The sequence below is a fragment of the Mus pahari genome, chromosome X (genome assembly GCF_900095145.1).
Source record: "Mus pahari chromosome X, PAHARI_EIJ_v1.1, whole genome shotgun sequence".
NCBI lineage: Eukaryota > Metazoa > Chordata > Mammalia > Rodentia > Muridae > Mus > Mus pahari.
In genome coordinates, this window is record NC_034613.1 from 47,414,217 (window position 1) to 47,433,757 (window position 19,541).

General features: G+C 38.1%; 1 protein-coding gene across 2 annotated transcripts in view; it reads left to right on the top strand.

Moving 5' to 3' along the window:
• LOC110313357 (integrator complex subunit 6-like) overlaps positions 1-19,541 on the top strand; it is a 55,988-nt gene that overhangs the window by 24,527 nt on the left and 11,920 nt on the right. The window contains exons 3-11 of one of the 2 annotated variants that reach the window (XM_021187442.2): positions 827-976; positions 1,599-1,688; positions 1,918-2,101; positions 2,354-2,482; positions 5,007-5,170; positions 8,295-8,447; positions 11,993-12,125; positions 16,259-16,353; positions 17,368-17,478. In XM_021187442.2, the coding sequence (XP_021043101.1) occupies positions 827-976; positions 1,599-1,688; positions 1,918-2,101; positions 2,354-2,482; positions 5,007-5,170; positions 8,295-8,447; positions 11,993-12,125; positions 16,259-16,353; positions 17,368-17,478 (1,209 nt within the window). The remainder of the gene's footprint in view (positions 1-826; positions 977-1,598; positions 1,689-1,917; positions 2,102-2,353; positions 2,483-5,006; positions 5,171-8,294; positions 8,448-11,992; positions 12,126-16,258; positions 16,354-17,367; positions 17,479-19,541) is intronic. The other variant, XM_021187444.1, reaches the window with a different exon arrangement.

Consider the following 19,541-nt stretch of genomic DNA (forward strand, 5'->3'; position numbering starts at 1 on the left):
ATCTATCTATCTATCTATCTATCTATCTATCTATCTATCTATCTATCTATCTATCTATCTATCTGTCTATCTAATCATCTATCCATCTATCTATCATCTATTTATTTTAGCTATGTGTATGTATGTGTGCTTGCTTGTCTGTATATGTACCACATGTGTTCAGATATCCTAGAGACCAGAAGAAGGTGCTGGTGTCTAGGAACTGGAGTTATGGGGCAGTTGGGAGCCATGCAGTATCCATGTGCTGGGAACCAAACCAGAGTCTGCAAGAACAGTAGATACTTTTCTCTACTGTGCTCTCTCCCCAGGCCCTCTCTGTGTCTAATTCTTTATTGTCATTTAAAAGTGAAACTATTGCACAAGAAGAATCTTGGGTATCAAAATTCATGTATCTCAGACACTCAGTGTTTTTTTTTTTCCTCTATCCAGGACAGTGCATTTTCAAAGTAATTGTTTTGTTTTGTTTTTAGTCTCACACCACTCTGTGCTCACCTGCTCATTGCCACTAGTAAGCTGAGGGAGCCAGCGTGTATGAGTAGGTTAGGTTAAGTCTCAATATAGAATACCTTCTTGAAACAAAGCCCTCCTGGCTGCTGTCATGAACGAATGGATTGTTTGCTTGACGTCGTTGCCTTTAATCATTAAAGCAGTACTTTTTTTAAAGTGACAGCTTTGGTCCCACTTGAACAGTCAAGATACAGAGTGGAATTAGTTTAAAGAGGGATTAATCTGTCAGATGTTTGATGCCGTGTTATTTAGTGCTTATTTGCCCTCTAGATTATTCATTGTATAATTGAGAATTTCTTTGTCAATGTTTGCTTTTCAGGCTGGTTGGAAGGAAAATCACGCCACATTCATGAATGAACTGAAAAATCTGCAAGCTTCTGGACTGACAACCCTTGGTCAGGCTCTACGATCCGCCTTTGATTTGTTAAATCTCAATAGATTAATATCTGGAATAGACAATTATGGACAGGTAACAGTTTTTGAGTGGATATAGTTAATTTGTTTTGATGACTTGGGGTAAGAGTGCAAAATTGGGCAAGACTTGTGGGACCCTAGAGTATCAACCAAAAATTGGTTCATGTACCTTTTAGATGCACACTTCATAAAAAAAAAAAGAAAGAAAAAAAAGAGTAAACAGACCCAACGGTTTTGGTTCTTATATATCAATTCATCAATCAGTGGTTTAAATAGTAAAGGAAATTCCTATCATTTAATCATCAGAAATTTGACAATATAATGAAAAAGGTACTACAAAATGTTGGAAGAGGACAGTTGGAGAGAAATCTCCTGTGTCTTTTCTTCTCTCCCCTTCCCCAAAACTGATAACATTTTTTAAGCACTAGGAAAAGGGGGAGGGCAGAGAAGCACGTGCTCCTGCTCCCACTGTCTTTTTCTTCCTCAGTCTGTGCCAGAATGTTAATGCAGGTGAACTGGCTCACAAGTATGTGGGAGGGTTTTATTTCTTATATACCAAGGAGAACTTGATCATGTTTGAGGGGTCATTAGTAAAATAAATGTAGAAGTGTAAGAAAAATTATCTTACATTACCCAGCTCTAATGTTTTTTTTTTTGTTTTTTCAAATATATTTTAGGGGAGAAATCCATTTTTTTTAGAGCCATCTATTTTAATTACCATCACAGATGGAAACAAGCTAACAAGTACTGCTAGCGTTCAAGAAGAGGTGAGATATAATTTTAAAAATTTCATTTGAATAGCAGAGAACATACAGCTATTTCTGTGAGAGGCATGCATTTCTAGTTAAGAATAACGTTTGCAGCAATCTATCCCGGTAACCCTTGAGAGATGGCCCACTTCTGCTGAATTCCAGGAAAGCGAAGTGAACCAGTTAACTCTTTCTTCATTTGGACGTGAGTTGTGATGCTGAACCTTTGCCAATTTTGCCTTGTCAGCTTCATCTTCCTTTGAATTCTCCTCTGCCTGGAAGTGAACTAACCAAAGAACCTTTTCGTTGGGATCAAAGGTTATTTGCCCTGGTGTTGCGCTTGCCTGGAGTGGCTTCTACTGAGCCAGAGCAGCTAGGGAGTGTCCCAAGTGATGAATCGGCCATCACACAGATGTGCGAGGTCACAGGAGGTACTAGTGTTGTGTCATCTCTCTGAAGGAAGAACTGTGGGTAGGAAAGTCGAGTTCTTACTAAATGCCGTAGCTAGCCTTTGCCTGCTTGCCTTCGAAATCCGTGAACTCTACTGCTTAAGTTCAGACCACATTCCTGCTACCGCAGTTGTGGTGATTCTAAGTTGGACTTTAGGGTTTCAAATTCTTGTGTTGGGAACCAGTGTTTGCTTTGATCGGACGGTGAGCTCTTTATTTTTCTCTCTGGCATAGGTCGCTCCTACTGTGTGAGAACACAAAGAATGTTAAATCAATGTTTAGAGTCACTAGTTCAAAAAGTACAGAGTGGTGTAGTTATTAATTTTGAAAAAACAGGACCGGATCCACTTCCTGTTGGAGAAGGTACAGTAATTGTTATGTTTTAACCATAAATTGTGGGGAAGAATGATCTGAGGTTGAAAAGACATTAATCATGCAGTAGAATTTTCAGTAGCCATATGCATTCCAGTCAAACAACTGATGGATATATGTGTCAGGTGGCCAAATTCTAGCAACCTTCATTTCATGTCAAACATTTTCCTAAAAGCCGGGCGTGGTGGCGCATGCCTTTAATCCCAGCACTTGGGAGGCAGAGGCAGGCCGATTTCTGAGTTCGAGGCCAGCCTGGTCTACAGAGTGAGTTCCAGGACAGCCAGGGCTATACAGAGAAACCCTGTCTCAAACAAAACAAAACAAAACAAAACAAAACATTTTCCTAAGAACATTTTTACTTTCTCTGACTCCCGTCAGAGGGTCAGAGAAGGCACTCATTCATTCCTTCTCTCTGCTTCCGAAATATTTGGATGTCCACTATGGTATAGTGCTTGAGTAAGAGAATCTCATTCTGGGCTTGAGATCACCAACTATGCTAAACTATCTTTATGAAATCTGTGTTAATAACCACCCCATAGGAAAAGAGTGTGAATGTTTATTCAGGAACTTACAGTATTCTGTAAGGTCATTTATTGATATTTTCTTGACCATTCTTTAACTACAGGATGTTTTGACATCTGAAAATACAGAAGCCATAGCTAATTTTGCATAAGGAGCTTAAACCATAGTGACTCTCCAGATGGTCTCTCAAGCGGATGTTTCTGAATGGCTTTCTAAAGGATCAGGGGACCTAAGTTACAGCATAGTAACACAGAGCAGGACTTCCTTAAAGCTCTGTTCTTCCTTATTGATTCTCCTTTCTCTCAGCAAGTGTGTGTGTGTGCACACACACAGAGGGGGAAAGGGAAGGGGGACAGGGACAGGGACAGGGTCAGGGAGAAAGACTGGAATTTCACCATGGTGTTTTGTTTGATCTGACTCTCTTGGGTAAGGCCAAAGGGACCCCCACTATACTCGGCAGAAAGCGATACATTTTTGTCAGAAGCAATGGATCTTGTGTTTCTTTAACTCTTTTATCCCTTTGAGAAATTATCACAATATATAGATTCTTTTGCCTGGAGAAAAAGACTTAAGTCACACATATAGTTTTATGCCTAACTTACGCAGTTTTTTTGGATTCCTAAGTTAAGAATATATGCCAAAGAAAACTGGAGGCTCACAGTATTTGTTTGTTTGTTAGTTTGTTTTTTGAGACAGGGTTTCTCTTTTAGCCCTGGCTATTTTGGAATTCACTCTGTAGACCAGGCTGGCCTCGAACTCAGAAATCCTCCTGCCTCTGCCTCCCAAGTGCTTGGATTAAAGGCGTTTGCCACCACTGCCTGGCTCTCACAGCATATTTTAAATCAACCATATATAAAGGGTGTGTTTATATATGTAAACTGACTGCCCAACCCATAATTTTGTGTTTACTACCTCAGCATGAATGGAAAACTTCCAGGTGGAAATACTCATTGGATTTGCTATCATATAAATAGCTCAGATATTTTTTCAGCTCCATTTTTTTCTCTTTGTCCAGAGTTTTTTTTTTTTTTAATTTTGAAGAATCTGATAAAAGTAATACTTAGCTCAGAAAGATGGACATCATCATATTGCCAGTAGTGTGAGCCCAACTTTCGAGGGATTTTCAAATGTATTTACATGTTTCTCCTGGAGCCTGTGAATCACTGAGAAATCTGCTGGCCTTAAGTAATTACTTGTTGAAAATAATACCAAAATAAGTAAATCAAGTCATGTAATTTAAGAAAAATGATACTAAAATGTCTTTTGTAGTTATAATTTAGACGACAAATCGTGGCATAAAGGGTTTTTTGTTTTTGTTTTTGATTGGGACTGGCAAAGAAGTAGGCTTAATTTAAATAATTAAAATGCACTAATTATATATTACGATGCATTATATACAGTGGCCAGATTACAAAGAATGTTAATGGTGTATGGAATAAATGGGGTGAATTTTTCCATGACAACCTTGAGACATTTGCTTTATATTTCCTATCCCCACAGATTATGTCACAGATATGTCCTGTATCTTCAAGTGAATTTGGAATGTGTGTGTTTTGTTTTTGAGGTCATTGGGTTTAGAGCAAAAATGTAAATGGAGTTTATAATCTATTTTGCTAGATCCCCAAGATGTAAAGACTTTCCAAGGAATAAATGATTTAATCTGCCTAATTTGGTAACTGAATTCTTGAAAAATGACCATGGTGTTGTGATGTGTTTAATTTATTTGTGCTAGTTTTTCAAACAACTTCATATTCCCCTAGTAGATTAAGAATGTGGGAGGCGTTGAGTTAAAGGGCAAATTAGATTAAAATTGTCTCTAGAGAGAAAGCAGAAATCCTTGGGCGGTCACTACTCTTCCGTCCTTTTACATAAACCGTATTTTTTTGTTGTTGTTTTGTTTTAATTTGTCCTTTGCCTGAAACTGAAAATCTTGTACAAGACGATAAATAACTGTAAAATAAGCCATGACTTCTGACACGTATTTCTCTTGTAGACACACTGATGGAGTCGTGCAGGCCAAGCAACCTATTTGCTGCTCAACCGTGGCATAGTTGTCATAAACTCATCTATGTGCGACCTAATTCTAAAACTGGTGTTCCTGTTGGACACTGGCCAATTCCAGAATCTTTTTGGCCAGAACAGAATTTACCTTCACTAGTAAGTGTTATAAATTAAAAAGGTGAATACTGGACTGGGTTGTTTTTTTTTTTTTTAAAGATTTATTTATTTCATGTATGTGAGCACACTGTAGCTGTCTTCAGATGTGTCAGAAGAGGGCGTCAGATCTCATTATGGGTGGTTGTGAGCCACCATGTGGTTGCTGGGACTTGAATTCAGGACCTTTGGAAGTGCAGTCAGTGCTCTTACCCTCTGCACCATCTTGCCAGCCCTGGACTGGGTTTTTAATGATATGACAGTGAAGATTTTAAAATACCTTTAAGGCTTTTAAGCTGTGCCTGAGGCAAGTAGACACCCTCTCTTTTGGTTGCCATCTCTTATTGAAAGTCTAGTTCTGTGGCATAAAGCAGGGGAGAATGGTTTTTATTTTGCACTGTTGCCTTTGCCATGTGGATATTAAAGCATTGCTTTTAATTTTTTTATTTTTACATTTATTTAATGTGTGTGTGTGATCAAAGCTTGCATTTATTTATCTATCTGTCTATCTATCTATCTATCTATCTATCTATCTATCTATCTATCTATTTTTCAAAACAGGGTTTCTGTGTGTAGCCCAGGCTGTCCTGGAACTCTCTTTGTAAAACAGGCTGGCCTTGAAATCACAGAGATCCTCCTGCCTCTGCCTCCTGACACTCGGTGATAAAATCACTTCTCTGTTGATCTGGTGTGGTGCCCCACTCAGACCTTTGAAGACTCACGAAAAATACCCTCAGCTTTAGCTATTCAAAGCGAACCTGTGGGTATGAGCAATGCTGTAAAATCCCTTTGAGGCCACAAAGTTGTGACCGGATATATAAATATACTTTATTTATTTTGAATATGGCTATTTTGATGTGTTTGAAGGAAAATTAGGAGGACATTATTTATTTTAATGTTTTCTCATTCCCTAAAAGATACATTTTCCAAGTTACATTTATGTGTTTGCTTTTCTTGTTTTTATTTTAATGGCAATATTGGGAGTTAGGGCTTCACACGTTCTAAGCAGGTGCAGCCCTACATTGAATGTGATCATTACTTTTACTGTGGAAAATAAAGTGGAAAAATGTGATCCTTATTTTTTTTAGCATAGAATAGAGTTTATTTAGGGACACTGGAAGGGGAGTTCAGGAGGGATGAGAGAGAGAGGGCAGAGAGAGAGAGAGAGAGAGAGAGAGAGAGAGAGAGAGAGAGAGAGAGAATGAGAATCTTAGTTTTTTATAGTCAATATTAGTGTACAAGAAGATAAATCACTAAAAAAAAACAGCCATGACTTCTCACACATAATTGTCTTGCAGACACACTAGGATATCTATCTATCTATCTATCTATCTATTTATCTATCTATCTATCTATGTCTTCCTGAGCCTGAGTTACCTTGCTTAATAAAGTGTTTCCCAGTTGCACCCATTATCATACAGATTTGACAATTTATTTTTTATGGTTGAAATTCCATTATGTATACATTTATTTTTGCCATTTATTCATCTATTGATGAACATCTGGGTCCATGCCATGTTTTTTTTAATCAAGTGGCTGTTTCATAGGAATTAACTTTTTTTTTTCACTTCTTTTCTTAAGATGGGTTCTCACTCTAGCTCAGGCTGGCTTTGAACTCACGAACAGTCCTATGCGCATGCTCTGGTGAGCCATTTACTTTTCAATGATTAGTGATCGTGCAATGTTTTTTTAAAAAAATTATCTCTAAGCAAAGGTTTGTCTTTTGGTATCTGCATTTGGGAAAGAGAGTTGGATGCTCTAGTTAGTCTAGTAACAGAGAGGTTGGCTTCGTTGAGGACTACACTTAGGAAAACTGAGCCTGTAGGAAACACACTCTGCTCCCTATTCACAAGGAAAGAAAGCCCGAGTAATTCATGTATGGGCTGTGGGTAGGGATGCCAGATACAAACATATCGTTGCTCTTCATGCATGATTCAGGTAATCTGTATTTTAAGTTCTAGATATTTCCACAGTGAACTCCATTTTCTTCTGGGTTACACTTTTTGGTTCTTTTATTTGCAGGCAGGAATGCCATGAATGGCTCAAAGAACTACACACCTTTTTGTCTCTTCTATGGGTGAGGGAAAAGGTTCCTTTGGTTTTTTTTTCCAGGACTCCAAGGAGGCAAACCTGTCAGCTCTTAGCCCCTTCAAACCCCCAAGTAAATATTTCAGTGCCAGATTTATTTTATTATTGTTAGCCATGGGGTTTCACTCTGGTGTTTATTGATGTTTTAAGATTTCACAGCTGTTTCAGAAACATTTCACAAGATTGGTTAAAATTGAAATAAGGGAAAGCTAGAATAATGGAAATTCCAGTAATTGGTAAATAGTTCATATTACCATGCCCCCACATGCAGAAGGTCACTGGAGAGCTGGTTTTATCCATGTCACACATCTTACACGTTTAAAAATGGTAAAAGCACATCTCTCGGGCCTTGCAGTCCTCTGGTCTCAGTGGTGTTCTCTAGTTATGCAAACCCGGTGATAAAATCTCTGTTGATCTGGTGTGGTGCCCCAAACACTCAGGCCTTTGAAGTCTCATGAAAAGTACCCTCAGCTTTAGCTATTCAAAGCAAACCTGTGGGTATGAGCAATGCTGGAAAATCCCTTTGGACTTTGTGACCAGATCATTCTCACTGTGTGTCTTGCCCTTCCATACCTTTGCCTCCTTTCCTTTTGCTTCTCAGCGGCTTGACCTCTGCCATTACTTCATTAGAAAAAGACAGAGATTCTCTTTGCCCATTGGTATCTCCATTTCCCACCCTATGATACAGAAGACTAGAGCGCAGGGCATGCTTAAAGGCCACAAAATGGATTGTAAATTGAGAGTTCAGCCTATGGATCGGAAAGGTTACTTTAACCTAAGTAACACAGTTCATGTTTCACTGAAATTCTAGCTCTGGGTTACCTTATTTCCCTCTTCCCAATGCTAAGTGGAGGTTAGAGGTGAAGAGCTTGAGTCACCAGCCCCATGGGAGCTACTGGGGATTCTTAAAGCTCTAAACACTCTTGAATACTAATCTGTAGCTTAATGATGGTTTGACAAAAATATAACAGGGCTTTCAGAATGGTTAAAATTGTGAGCTTGCCTGATATCCAATCATATTTCCTCTCTCTCTTTTTAGCCTCCACGAACATCACATCCTGTTGTGAGGTTTTCCTGTGTTGATTGTGAGCCAATGGTTATAGACAAACTTCCCTTTGACAAATATGAACTTGAACCATCTCCCTTAACTCAGTACATCTTGGAAAGAAAATCTCCTCATACTTGCTGGCAGGTACTTACCCTTATCCTGGTAACCATAGGTCTGTAATCATTCTGGGATCTGGAAATAAAAGTTTATAAAAGTTTCAAAACTGGGGCGGGGGAGGGTGGTCTAGACAGATAGCTCAATGGTTAACAACGCACACTGACCAGGCTTGGTGGCACACACCTTTAATCCTAGCACTTGGGAGGCAGAGGCAGGCTGACCTCTGAGTTCTGAGGCCATCCTGGTTTACATAGCAAGTTCCAGGAAAGCCAGGGCCACACAGAAAAGCAAACATAAAATGCATACTATGGCTGGAGAGCTGGCTCTGCTATTCAGAGGTCCTGAGTTCAATTCCCAGCAACCACGTGGTGGCTCACAACCATCTGTAATGGGATCTGATGCCCTCTTCTGTCATACAGGCACCCATGCAAATAGAACATTGCTATACATAGATAAACCTTTAAAAATGCATACTAATCTTACAGAGATCCTGAGTTCAGTTCTGTTCTTCACATCAGGTGGCCCCCAGGCTCCGGTGATTCTAGCCCCCGATGATATGATGCCTTCTTTCTGACCTCTGGACTTCACATGCATGCACATAATTAAAAACAAAAATAGGGCCTAAAGAGATAGCTCAGCAGTTAAGATCACTTAATGCTTTTGTGGAGGATACAGGTTCAGCTTTAGTATTCATGTGGCATGGGACAGCTCACAGTTATCTCTAACTCTAGTTCCAGGGATCAGATGACTTCTACTGGCCTTTGTGGGTACCAGGGATGTATGTGGCATATATATATATATATATATATATATATGCAGGCAAAACACTCATACACAAAATAAAAATAAATAAATTCTTAAAAAATTTAAGAAAACTTTTAAATAAAATTGGTGATAATTATAGTGTCTTTTAAAAAATGCTTTAAGATAAACAACACAGGCAAGCAAATAATTTTTAGAAAGGTAGAAAACATTACTGTACTGTACATTGCCATTTAGAGTCTGAAGAAGTCAGGTATTTGAGGATTTGTGGTTAGGTAGACCAGTTCATATCTGTTTCCCAGGTTAAGACTCATTAAACTACAGGGTGTGATTCAATTCAGGTACGAGCAAGACTCTCAGCTTTTATTTTGAACTTGACAAATGAGAAGTCCTGAATATTTTGGGCCAAGAACCAGAACCTCTGAAATTACCTTCTGTATGAGTATAATGTGATTAAAATATAGCTTTGTTAGTCCAAGCTCCCCTGATGTGTAGACTGGGAATTTGCTTGGATGAGGCAAGTGCAAAGACACCATTCACTAATTTTTCCAAGTACTGTATTGTACCACAGGAAGAAAGACTTGCTCATTACTTAGCAGAGTGGCATTTGACTTGTAAAATTCTAGACTTGACAGTCCTGGCTTTTTTATTTGGATACAGAAAAAGAATCTTCCATTATAAGAATGTCTGTTCCATTACTGAATGATCAGACCTCATACCAGGCAGTAAGTTTTGGGTTCTATTGACACGGAGAACTCTTTCAGACTCCCATCTGTTTTGTTCTAAAATATGAAATCACTAATGCACAGTACATATTATACTACTTGAATTCTTTCAAGATGCCAAGGCTAGTTCAAAAGAAGAGGAGCAGGGTTAAATCAGATGGAAAGAGTTAAGAACCAAAATTTCAACTACAGAACTGAACAGAAGTCAAACAAGAAAGATTACATAGTATATACTAGTACTTTTCTATATCCAGACAGCTAAAATTACCTTCCTCTGTCAGAAATCAGAATAATGCTTCCTCCTCCAGGGTAAGAAAGCAGAAAGGGACACGATTGGGTTTCTTGTAATGTAAACAACACCTAAGTCAAGAAACAGAATAGGACTAGCAACTCCCTCCTGTCCTTTTCTGGAATACTCACCAAGCCATGTCCTTGTTTACCCCTAAAATTCTAGAAACATGGACAATAGAAGACTAACATTATGGTAGGAGGTTTGAATTTCTACCACAAAATTAAATAAAGTTAAAAATCACACTTTTTCTTAAATAAATTTTCTTCCCACCCCTTCACAGCATCTCAAATGGCGTCATCCTTGTCCTGACCTCGTACTAACTTGATCTGATTGATTTGTGTTACTGAAAAAAGAATAAACCAAGGCCCGGGAAACTCCTCAAAACTGTAGTAGAGAAGGTGTTTGGATCAAGCTGGGGAGAAGACTCAGTCAGTAAAGTGCTTGCTGCACATCCATGAGGACTTCAGTTCAATCCCAGTACCCAGTGTTAGAAAACCAAAGGCCAGGTTTAATGAGAGAGTATGTCTCAAATATAAGGTGGAGAGCACTCGAAGACAACACTCAACATTAACCTCTAGGCCTATACACATGCATATGCCTGTGCACCTGTATATACATATGCAGCTTCACACACACACACACGCACATAATTTGACATTTTTCTTGATGTATCATTTCTCCTTGTTCTTAGGAAATAACTATGCCTTTTTAGTTATAGTTATCTGCTTATATTAAAGTTTGAATTGCAGCAAAAATCTAGAAGAATCATTTTCAGCACTGTTTGTGTTTTATGGAGTCATCAATTACAGAAGAGAAATTTCTTTTCTTTTTTCTTTTTTCTTTTTTTTTAAGTGGGGAATTGTTTTATTGTTTATCAAGACAGGCTCTCTCTGCATAGCCCTGGCTGTCCTGGAACTCACTGTATATTTGGCCTGAAGCTCACAGAGAGCCACCTGTCTCTGCCTCCTGAGCATTGTGATTAAAGTTGTGCACCACAACACCACACATTTTTTAATAACTAAGTTAGAGAAGACTCTCCTAAACTCGGGTGATAATGCTGTTAGGAAGAACCAGTGTGGTCAATGGCTGTTGTTACGGGAATGCTACCAAAGGCCTTTGGGAAGGGATAGAACTAGGTCTCTACAAGTTCATACTGGTGTCCTCATTTGGGCCAGAGAGTCTAAAGAAGGAACACAGAAAGCATGGTGTCTGGAGGACTCTGGCACAGTGTATCAAGTGTATGGAAGCTGACAAGATAATACATACTAGCCGAGAGAGATTCAAAAGAATACAACTAACACTCTATTCTTTATGGTTGATGTAGCCAGGACAATTCCAGACTGAAAGAAAGCATCTCCTAGCTGCCTTGGAAATGTTACAATAGTTTCTATCTACTAATAGGTTACTCTCTACTTATTTATTGAATGAAAATTCAAGACGATGATAGTATGTGTGAGGACTGATTATATAATCACATAAATGGCCTTTCTTTTTGGGACACTATTTCAGCATCATTATACTAACCAAGCGATTTTTGGGTCTTACTGATGTATCCTGGGATCTCTGAGTGGTTACCCCGTATCATCTAGTTTAACTTGTAATATAATTATGGAGTATCTATACTTTGAATACTCATACTTAAGCACTTTATTTTTACATAACCCTATGCAAAAATACCTAGTCTATTTTTGAAGTGCTGTGCTACAGATGTTGCTGTGGAGGGTTACTCTGTGTTTGACTTTATGTGGAAATGATTATTGCCATAACTGTACATTGCTTCATGTTCTTCTTAGGTGTTTGTTACCAGCAGTTCAAAATACACTGAGCTTGGATATCCATTTGGTTATTTGAAAGCGAGTACTACTTTAACTTGTGTAAACCTCTTTGTGATGCCTTACAACTACCCAGTTTTACTTCCTCTTTTAGGTGAGTAAAATATGTGCTACTTAATCATCTTTAAAATATGACAGAAATGCTAGGTAGATAAAATATGAATAAGCATTTCAAATTCCATCGGGGAATAATCAATACCAGAATAAGTAAGTGTGCAAAAACTGATTTGGAAGGATAAGGCTTCATTCTTTTCACTTTTTTTTGTTTGTACATCAAATAGAAGAGATAGATACCTGATCTTTGCTGTTCTTCAAAGTGCAAGATCTATTAATCACTCTCCCTTCTCCGTGTTTGGCTTATTTGTAGATGAGTTTGGCTGCCCTAGAAAACGTGTGTGTGTGTGTGTGTGTGTGTGTGTGTGTGTGTTACATGCCCAGCATGCCTATGTGTGTATATATTGTGAAGGCCATAGGTTGATGTCAGATATCTTTTGGAATCACTTGAATAGCTATATCTATTTATAGTAATACCATACTACATGACATCTTTCTAGTTGTAAAGTTTTGAGGGATTTTTTTGGGGGGGTGACAGTTTCTAAATTTTTGCTTAAAAGATGAAACATTTACAAAATTTGATCATGGTACTACTATTAATATACTATATATTTAAAAGGCAGTACTTTGTTGATATTTAAGTAACTTAAAAGTAGGTCATCATAAATCAATCAGCGTGGTTGCTGTGTATATTTTAGCTACTTTATTTTTCAGTCCAGTCTGAACATATCTTCTTTGTAAGAATTGCTACTAGTAGGATGTATCTGACCTATGATGGAGGAGACCAAGATTACAGATAAAGAGGCTGGGGGCTGCTTTTCCAGGAGCTGCAGGGTCCCCAGCTTACAACTATCTAGAACTCCAGTTCCAGGCATATGACACCCTCTACTGGCCACAGAGATTACTGCATGAACATGATGCACAGACAGACATGTTGGCAAAACAGTCGTGCACATAAATAGAAATACATAAATCTTTCTCAGATTACTAATAAAGTATCTTTCTATTTTGAGTAATCTCTCCCCTATCTTAAATAAGTCCTTATGATATCAGTTTCCACAAAGATATAGTAAAGAAAAAATTGTGTAATTTTTATTTAGACCGTAAACAATGTTAGAAAAATATACTTTTGGCCCATTGTATTGTATACAAAAAGCTATACATAATCAAACATCACTAAAATTTATGTTCTAAACATGTCTTATTCATGTCTTTCAAAGGTTTCCATTATTTATTATTATCATTATTATTATTGTAACAAAAGCATTTACCATAGGATCTACTCCCTGATTAAAATTTATACAAAATACTGCTGCTAGCGGCTGGAGCTTGGGGACTCTTGTGGAAGAATAGGAGGAAGGACTGTGGGACCCCACAGGGGATAGGAACTCCACAGGAAGACCAACAGAGTCAACTAACCTGGATCCTTGTGGCTCTCAAAGACTGAACCACTAACCAAAGAGCTTACACGGGCTAGAGATAGCCCCACTCCTACCGCTGTTCATATGTACCAGATGTGCAGCTTGGTCTTTATGTGACTCCTAAACAACTGGAGCAGGGGCTTTCCCAAAAGCTGTTGCCTTCGGTGGGATATGTTGTTCTACTAGCTGGTCAGCCTCGTCTGGCCTCAGTGGGAGAGGAAGTGCCTAGTCTGGGAAGAGTCTTGAAGTGCCAGGGTGGGGAGAGATAGGGGCCTTGAGAGTGGGAAACCAACTTAGAGGAGAAGGGGAGGAGGAATGGGTGAAGGACTGTGGGAGAGGACAGTTGGGAGGCTGGCAGTGAGTGGGATGTAAAGTGAATAAGTAAAAATAAATTAATTAATAAATTTTAAAAAGACACTGTTGCTAAGTATAGGCACTGTGCTGGATAATGTTACACTGTAGGGAATGAAGGAGACATACAAGGACAAATAAGGACATTCAGCCATCTTTCCAGCCCTATCCTTACTGATTCCAACAATGCCAAATGCTTTGTCTAGAAGCTGATTTAGTCTATTTCTTGTCGGTTCTTTTTTCAGTGTTGGGGATCAAACACAAGCTCTTGAGCAAACTAGGCAAGCACTCTCCTACTGAGCTACATCCCAGCTCTTGTAGACTTCCACGCAATTCTCAAATGACTTCAACAAACAACACAGTCTAGCAGGGTTTCACTGCATCCTGTTAAGATGGGAATGGGCTGTAAAGAGCCTGAGAACTTCAGTCAGGGATGGCTGCTGATCCCTTCTGCTTTCTTCTAACCTATAGGAGAAGAACAAAAGACCTGCTTTTATGGCTTTGTAAATTTATTGAAATTTGTTTCAGCAGGAGTAAATAATTTATTAGGGCAATAAAGAGAAAAAAAGGTATACAGTTGCTTTTCTTAAGCAAAGTGTCTCTTAAGGAATAGACCTATTTGTAGAATACACACACACACACACACACACATATATATATATATATATATATATATATACACACACATATATATATACACACACATATATATACACACACACATATATATATATATATATATATACATACACACACACATATATATTCACACACACACATATATATATACACATACATACATACACACATGCACATATATATATACACATACATACATACATACACACACATACATATATATATATAATTTTTTCTAAGTAAAATATTTACTTTATGAAGCTTAAAGGCACAGCAGTACTATGCTGCCTTTAAAATCAGTGTGGCAGGTAGATGTTGGGCTGGGGAGACCAGTTGTTATTAAGCTAGAAATCTCTCACATTGGAAGGAAATAAAGAGGGTGTGTGGAAGCTTTCATGCAGTATGCATAATGTGTGTATTTAGGTTTCTAAAATAATTGTATCCAACTATTAAAAGATAGGGAGCATCTGCATATTTAAGGTAAATACCTTGACTATGTGGATGCACATGGTGTTCAAGAGGCTTGTTAAACCAGATGTAGTGGTGCGTGCCTGTAATCCCAGCAATTGGACAGCTGAGGCAGAAGGATGATTTTTTTAAAAAAGATGTATTTATTTATTTCATGTATATGAGCACACTGTAGCTGTTTTCAGACACACCAGAAGAGGGCATCAGATCTCATTATAAGTGGTTGTGAGCCACCATGTCGTTGCTGGGATTTGAACTCAGGACCTCTGGAAGTATAGTCAGTGCTCTTTAACCACTGAGCCATCTTTCCAGCCCAGTACATTTAAACCTTAACTAGGCTACACAGTGAGACCTTAGCTCAAACAACAACAACAACAACAACAACAAAAGTCAAAACAAGACTGGGAGTGTGCATACACCATGGAATCTCTTTTCTTCCTTCTAACATGTGGCTCTGAGGGATTGCTTGACTGCAAGCACCATACCTGTTGAGCCATCTCACTTGGCCCCACCCTCTATGGTTTTTCCTTTGTTGGTTTGGTTTCCCCCACCACCCAGACAGGGTTTCTCTGTGTAGCTCTGGCTGTCCTGGAACTTGCTCTGTAGATCAGGCTGGCCTCTCCTGGGATTGAAGGCCTGTGCTCACTCTGGTTCTAAACCAAAGAAAACATTAGTTTGTCAACTAGTGTCTATGGATCCTCCAGGCTAAAATTATTATATTAGAATTACTAATGCATAGCATAACAGGAAAAAATATTTCAAATGGATCCAAATCAGTATTATATTTTAATGTTATACCATATAAACTTAGCAAATGGAAGGTGGATGTATAATTGATAATCTATTTCATTATTTAGATAAGTACAATAGATATGCTTCTTGACTTATAATGAGGTTAAGTCTAATAAACCATATCTAAGTCCGAAAGTGCCTCTACTACCCCTAAGATCCAGGTCATCATTGCATAGCATTGGAAGAACGTTCTGTACTGTATATCACTAGGCTGAGAAATGACGTCAACTTAAAAGTTGAAATGTGGTTGCTACTGAATACATTGCCGTCCTACCATCTTTAAGGTTTTTTCTTTTTTATCTTAAATTGACCTGTTATAAGTTAGAGACCATCTTATATAACTTTGGTAGGTATAACAACCAGGAAAGATGATCTGGTAAATGTCAATGAAATAAATGTTCATCTAATGTGAATAAGATCAGATTTCTAGATGTTAGCTGTTTGATTTTAGATCTTGCAAACTGTTTCTGGGCTAACATAATTACTTGATTTTGTGTTATAGATGACTTGTTTAAAGTTCACAAGCTTAAGCCAAATCTGAAGTGGCGACAGGCTTTTGACAGCTACTTAAAAACTCTGCCTCCATACTACTTAATAGTATGTATTTGTGTGTGTGTGTATATATATATATATGTATATATGTATATGTAAACTGTCACTGATGATTCTTGTTGTAAGGAATAAGAAATCAAAAGCTTTACCCCTGCAAGAAGATAACTATCTTTTTACTTTAAAAACATTTGTGTCGTCATTGTCTTCTCAAATTGTATGCAAGAGTTTAGAGTTTAGAGGTGACATGGCGGCACAAAAGAGCATTGTCTTTCTCTGTTTCCTTTATTTTTAACTGCCATGGTCATTGTTGTCAACACATCTATGTTTTTCTTATTGCAACTAACCTTACCCAATTGTAATTCTGGAATGTGAAAACAAATAATGTCTCAATTCATGCACACCAACTTCCCTTTTGAACTCTAGAAGCTCAGTGTGGCATTTCACTCCTTAAACAAAATTTGGAAGAAATCATAGTTCTTTATTGCCAGTTAAATGCATCCTTGACACAACATGGTGTAAACCATTCTCATTAGAGAGCATCTAAGGAGGAGCAAACATGGCTTGGCTTCCCTCTGGTTCTTATCTTTTGAGAAAACTATGCATAATGATTCTGAACTGGTCATGTAATCAAAATGATCAAGGCCATTTCAGAGGTCATTGTCATAACTTAATGCCACCTTTCTAGAGGTTAAAAGGCATAGTCTTCAATGGGACCATTGCTGGGAGGGGAAGAGGGGTGTGTTCCTATTTACCATGGCAAGCGTGGGCTCTGTAATCCGATGCAGTGGGAAGTGATTTGATGATGGGATTAAGACTGAAAGCAATGGACTTGTTTGCATTGGCTGCTACTGGCTCTTCTTACCCACTCTCTTCTGATTTTTTCTGCTCCTTACTTCTCTGCTATTTTCATTGCCACTTTTTAATGTTCCATGTTTGGTTTTATGTGCAGCACCTTGACTTCTAAGAAATGAATCATGTCCCCCTTGCCCCTTATAACTGAACTTTTGAGTATTTAAGATTTATTCTATTCTTACTGTTGTGTATTTTGTTTCCTTATAGCCATTAAAGAAAGCACTAAGGATGATGGGAGCTCCAAATCTGATATCAGATAATTTAGATTGTGGACTTAGTTACAGTGTTATCTCTTACCTTAAAAAACTCAGCCAACAGGTAGTATTGGTAAAATCGAACAAACCAAAATCCTTTGCCCTCAGAAGTGCATTTCCTTATTCTTTAGTGTAATTGTAACTTTTCAAATTAAATGTGTATATATCTCTACACTTTATGGATTAGTAATAATGTGATTCTCTATGGCTTCTAGCTTTACCATTAAACACAGTTAAGGGTCTGTCAGTATCATTGGATGCTGTGCCGTCTCTCCTTCTGCCTGCCAGTTTGTCCTGCCCATATGCTGGCTGATATTTTGTGGCATAAGAGGGGCAGAAGCTTAACAGGATTCTCTTGTGGGTCACATTTTGTCTGCCCTCGATTCACTTGGCTAGAGCATCCCCCTTTTGTAAGTCAGCACATCAAGGTCTGCTGTGATTCAATGCTTTGCCCACTTTTCAGGCAGCATGTAAAGTTCTTATCCTCACATGCTAGCCCTTGGATAAATAGCTGTCTGCTTTACCCTGGAGAAGGGGGCACATGAGACCAGTATCTTCAACCTGGAGGGCAATAGACCCTAAGAAGACCTTCATCTTTCCCTTTAGACCCAGCCTCATTCACCATTATTCAACTTGTCCCTTGCCTGCCCCTCTCTATTAGCACCTCATCTTCCACTCACCCCTCCTTATCATATTTCTCACTCTTACCTAGACCATTCTTGTAGGATGGAGATATTTGGAAATTACTATGCTAGAGTGCTACGGCCATACAACTGTGTGGTGTGATAAATGAATGCAGCCGCTTTAAGCTCGTATTCACAAAGGCAGTTTTAGGTAGGGAGTAGCACTTGCAGGAACCACAGCATTTCAAGCTGAGCACGTTTGCAAATTTGGCCTTTAGAAAACTGAGTCTTAAGCCAGTGTCAGATTTCACTAAGGGACCTGGAGGGCTCCATAATTGGGATGCTGACACACCTTGCTAGGAATGAGCAAAAACTTAAACCCACATTCTAAAGCCCACAAGAGCGTACTAGTCTAGCGTGCTCATAAGTGCAAAAGAAAACAAAGGCAGCCCTGACTTTCAGCCTAAGGAGTCCCCTAACTCCCAGGCCTCCCTGCTAATAGATTGTTGTTGTTGTAAATACCTTGGCTATTTATGGATCTATTGATCTATTTTTTTTAATTTGATGTTTATGTTGGGCCTTTAAGGCTTTGTCAAGGTATGGCCAGAAAAGAAGAAAAGTGCACAGAGTTGAAACTAAGTGCTGGGACCTTGTGGGACACACACTCTTTTATTGAATGAACTTTCATCGTCATTCAAGAAAACAGACCCTTTATCTACTTCTGTCTCATATTTGATGACTTAAGAATTTGTTTGAGTTCATATTCATATGAGCTCAAAAATATATTCCAAAGTTAGTTAGGGAAAATAAATATCTCTGGCCAACTCATAAAAACTAAAAAAAAATTATTGGGGGCTTATTGAACATTAATGGAATTTTATCTTTTAGAAAAAGAAAAGATTGTTACTAATTCCTTATTCTCTAATTACTAATTAAATATCTATGTCACCATTGTTCCCTGAACCATCTTAGATGTATCTAAAACACAAAATATGCCAAAATCCCTACTTTCATTCATTCAAACAGAATCAATTGATAAAATGTCTTTCAAGGAGATTTCCCAATGTTTGTTAGTGATAAACTTACTGAGTAGACATTAAAGGTCATTTGCTTAGTAATATTTGTTCAATTAAGCTTTAGTTTTATAAGACTTACTGGATAATCTGATTTTTTATTTTAAAAATCAACATCATTTTTAATGTTTTCAGATATAATACCAATCCGTATATGATCTGAATCTAAACAATACTTTACATGTTTAAGTACAGACTTTTAAACCTTTGTGTCTGAATCAAAACTGAATGAGTTGATTTAGATTGGATTTTGCAGTAATGACATGTAGTTTTTCATGTCTATGAATGAAATTCTTGCCCATGGTTTCTATTTTCTCCATGAGTCGTTCATAGTTTTGACACTCCAAGGGACACTTTGCATGAAGTCCTCTGTCTTTCCAGTCCCCTCTGTGTTTGCTGTGGTAGAACAGAGAAGGATATGGGAGGTTCAC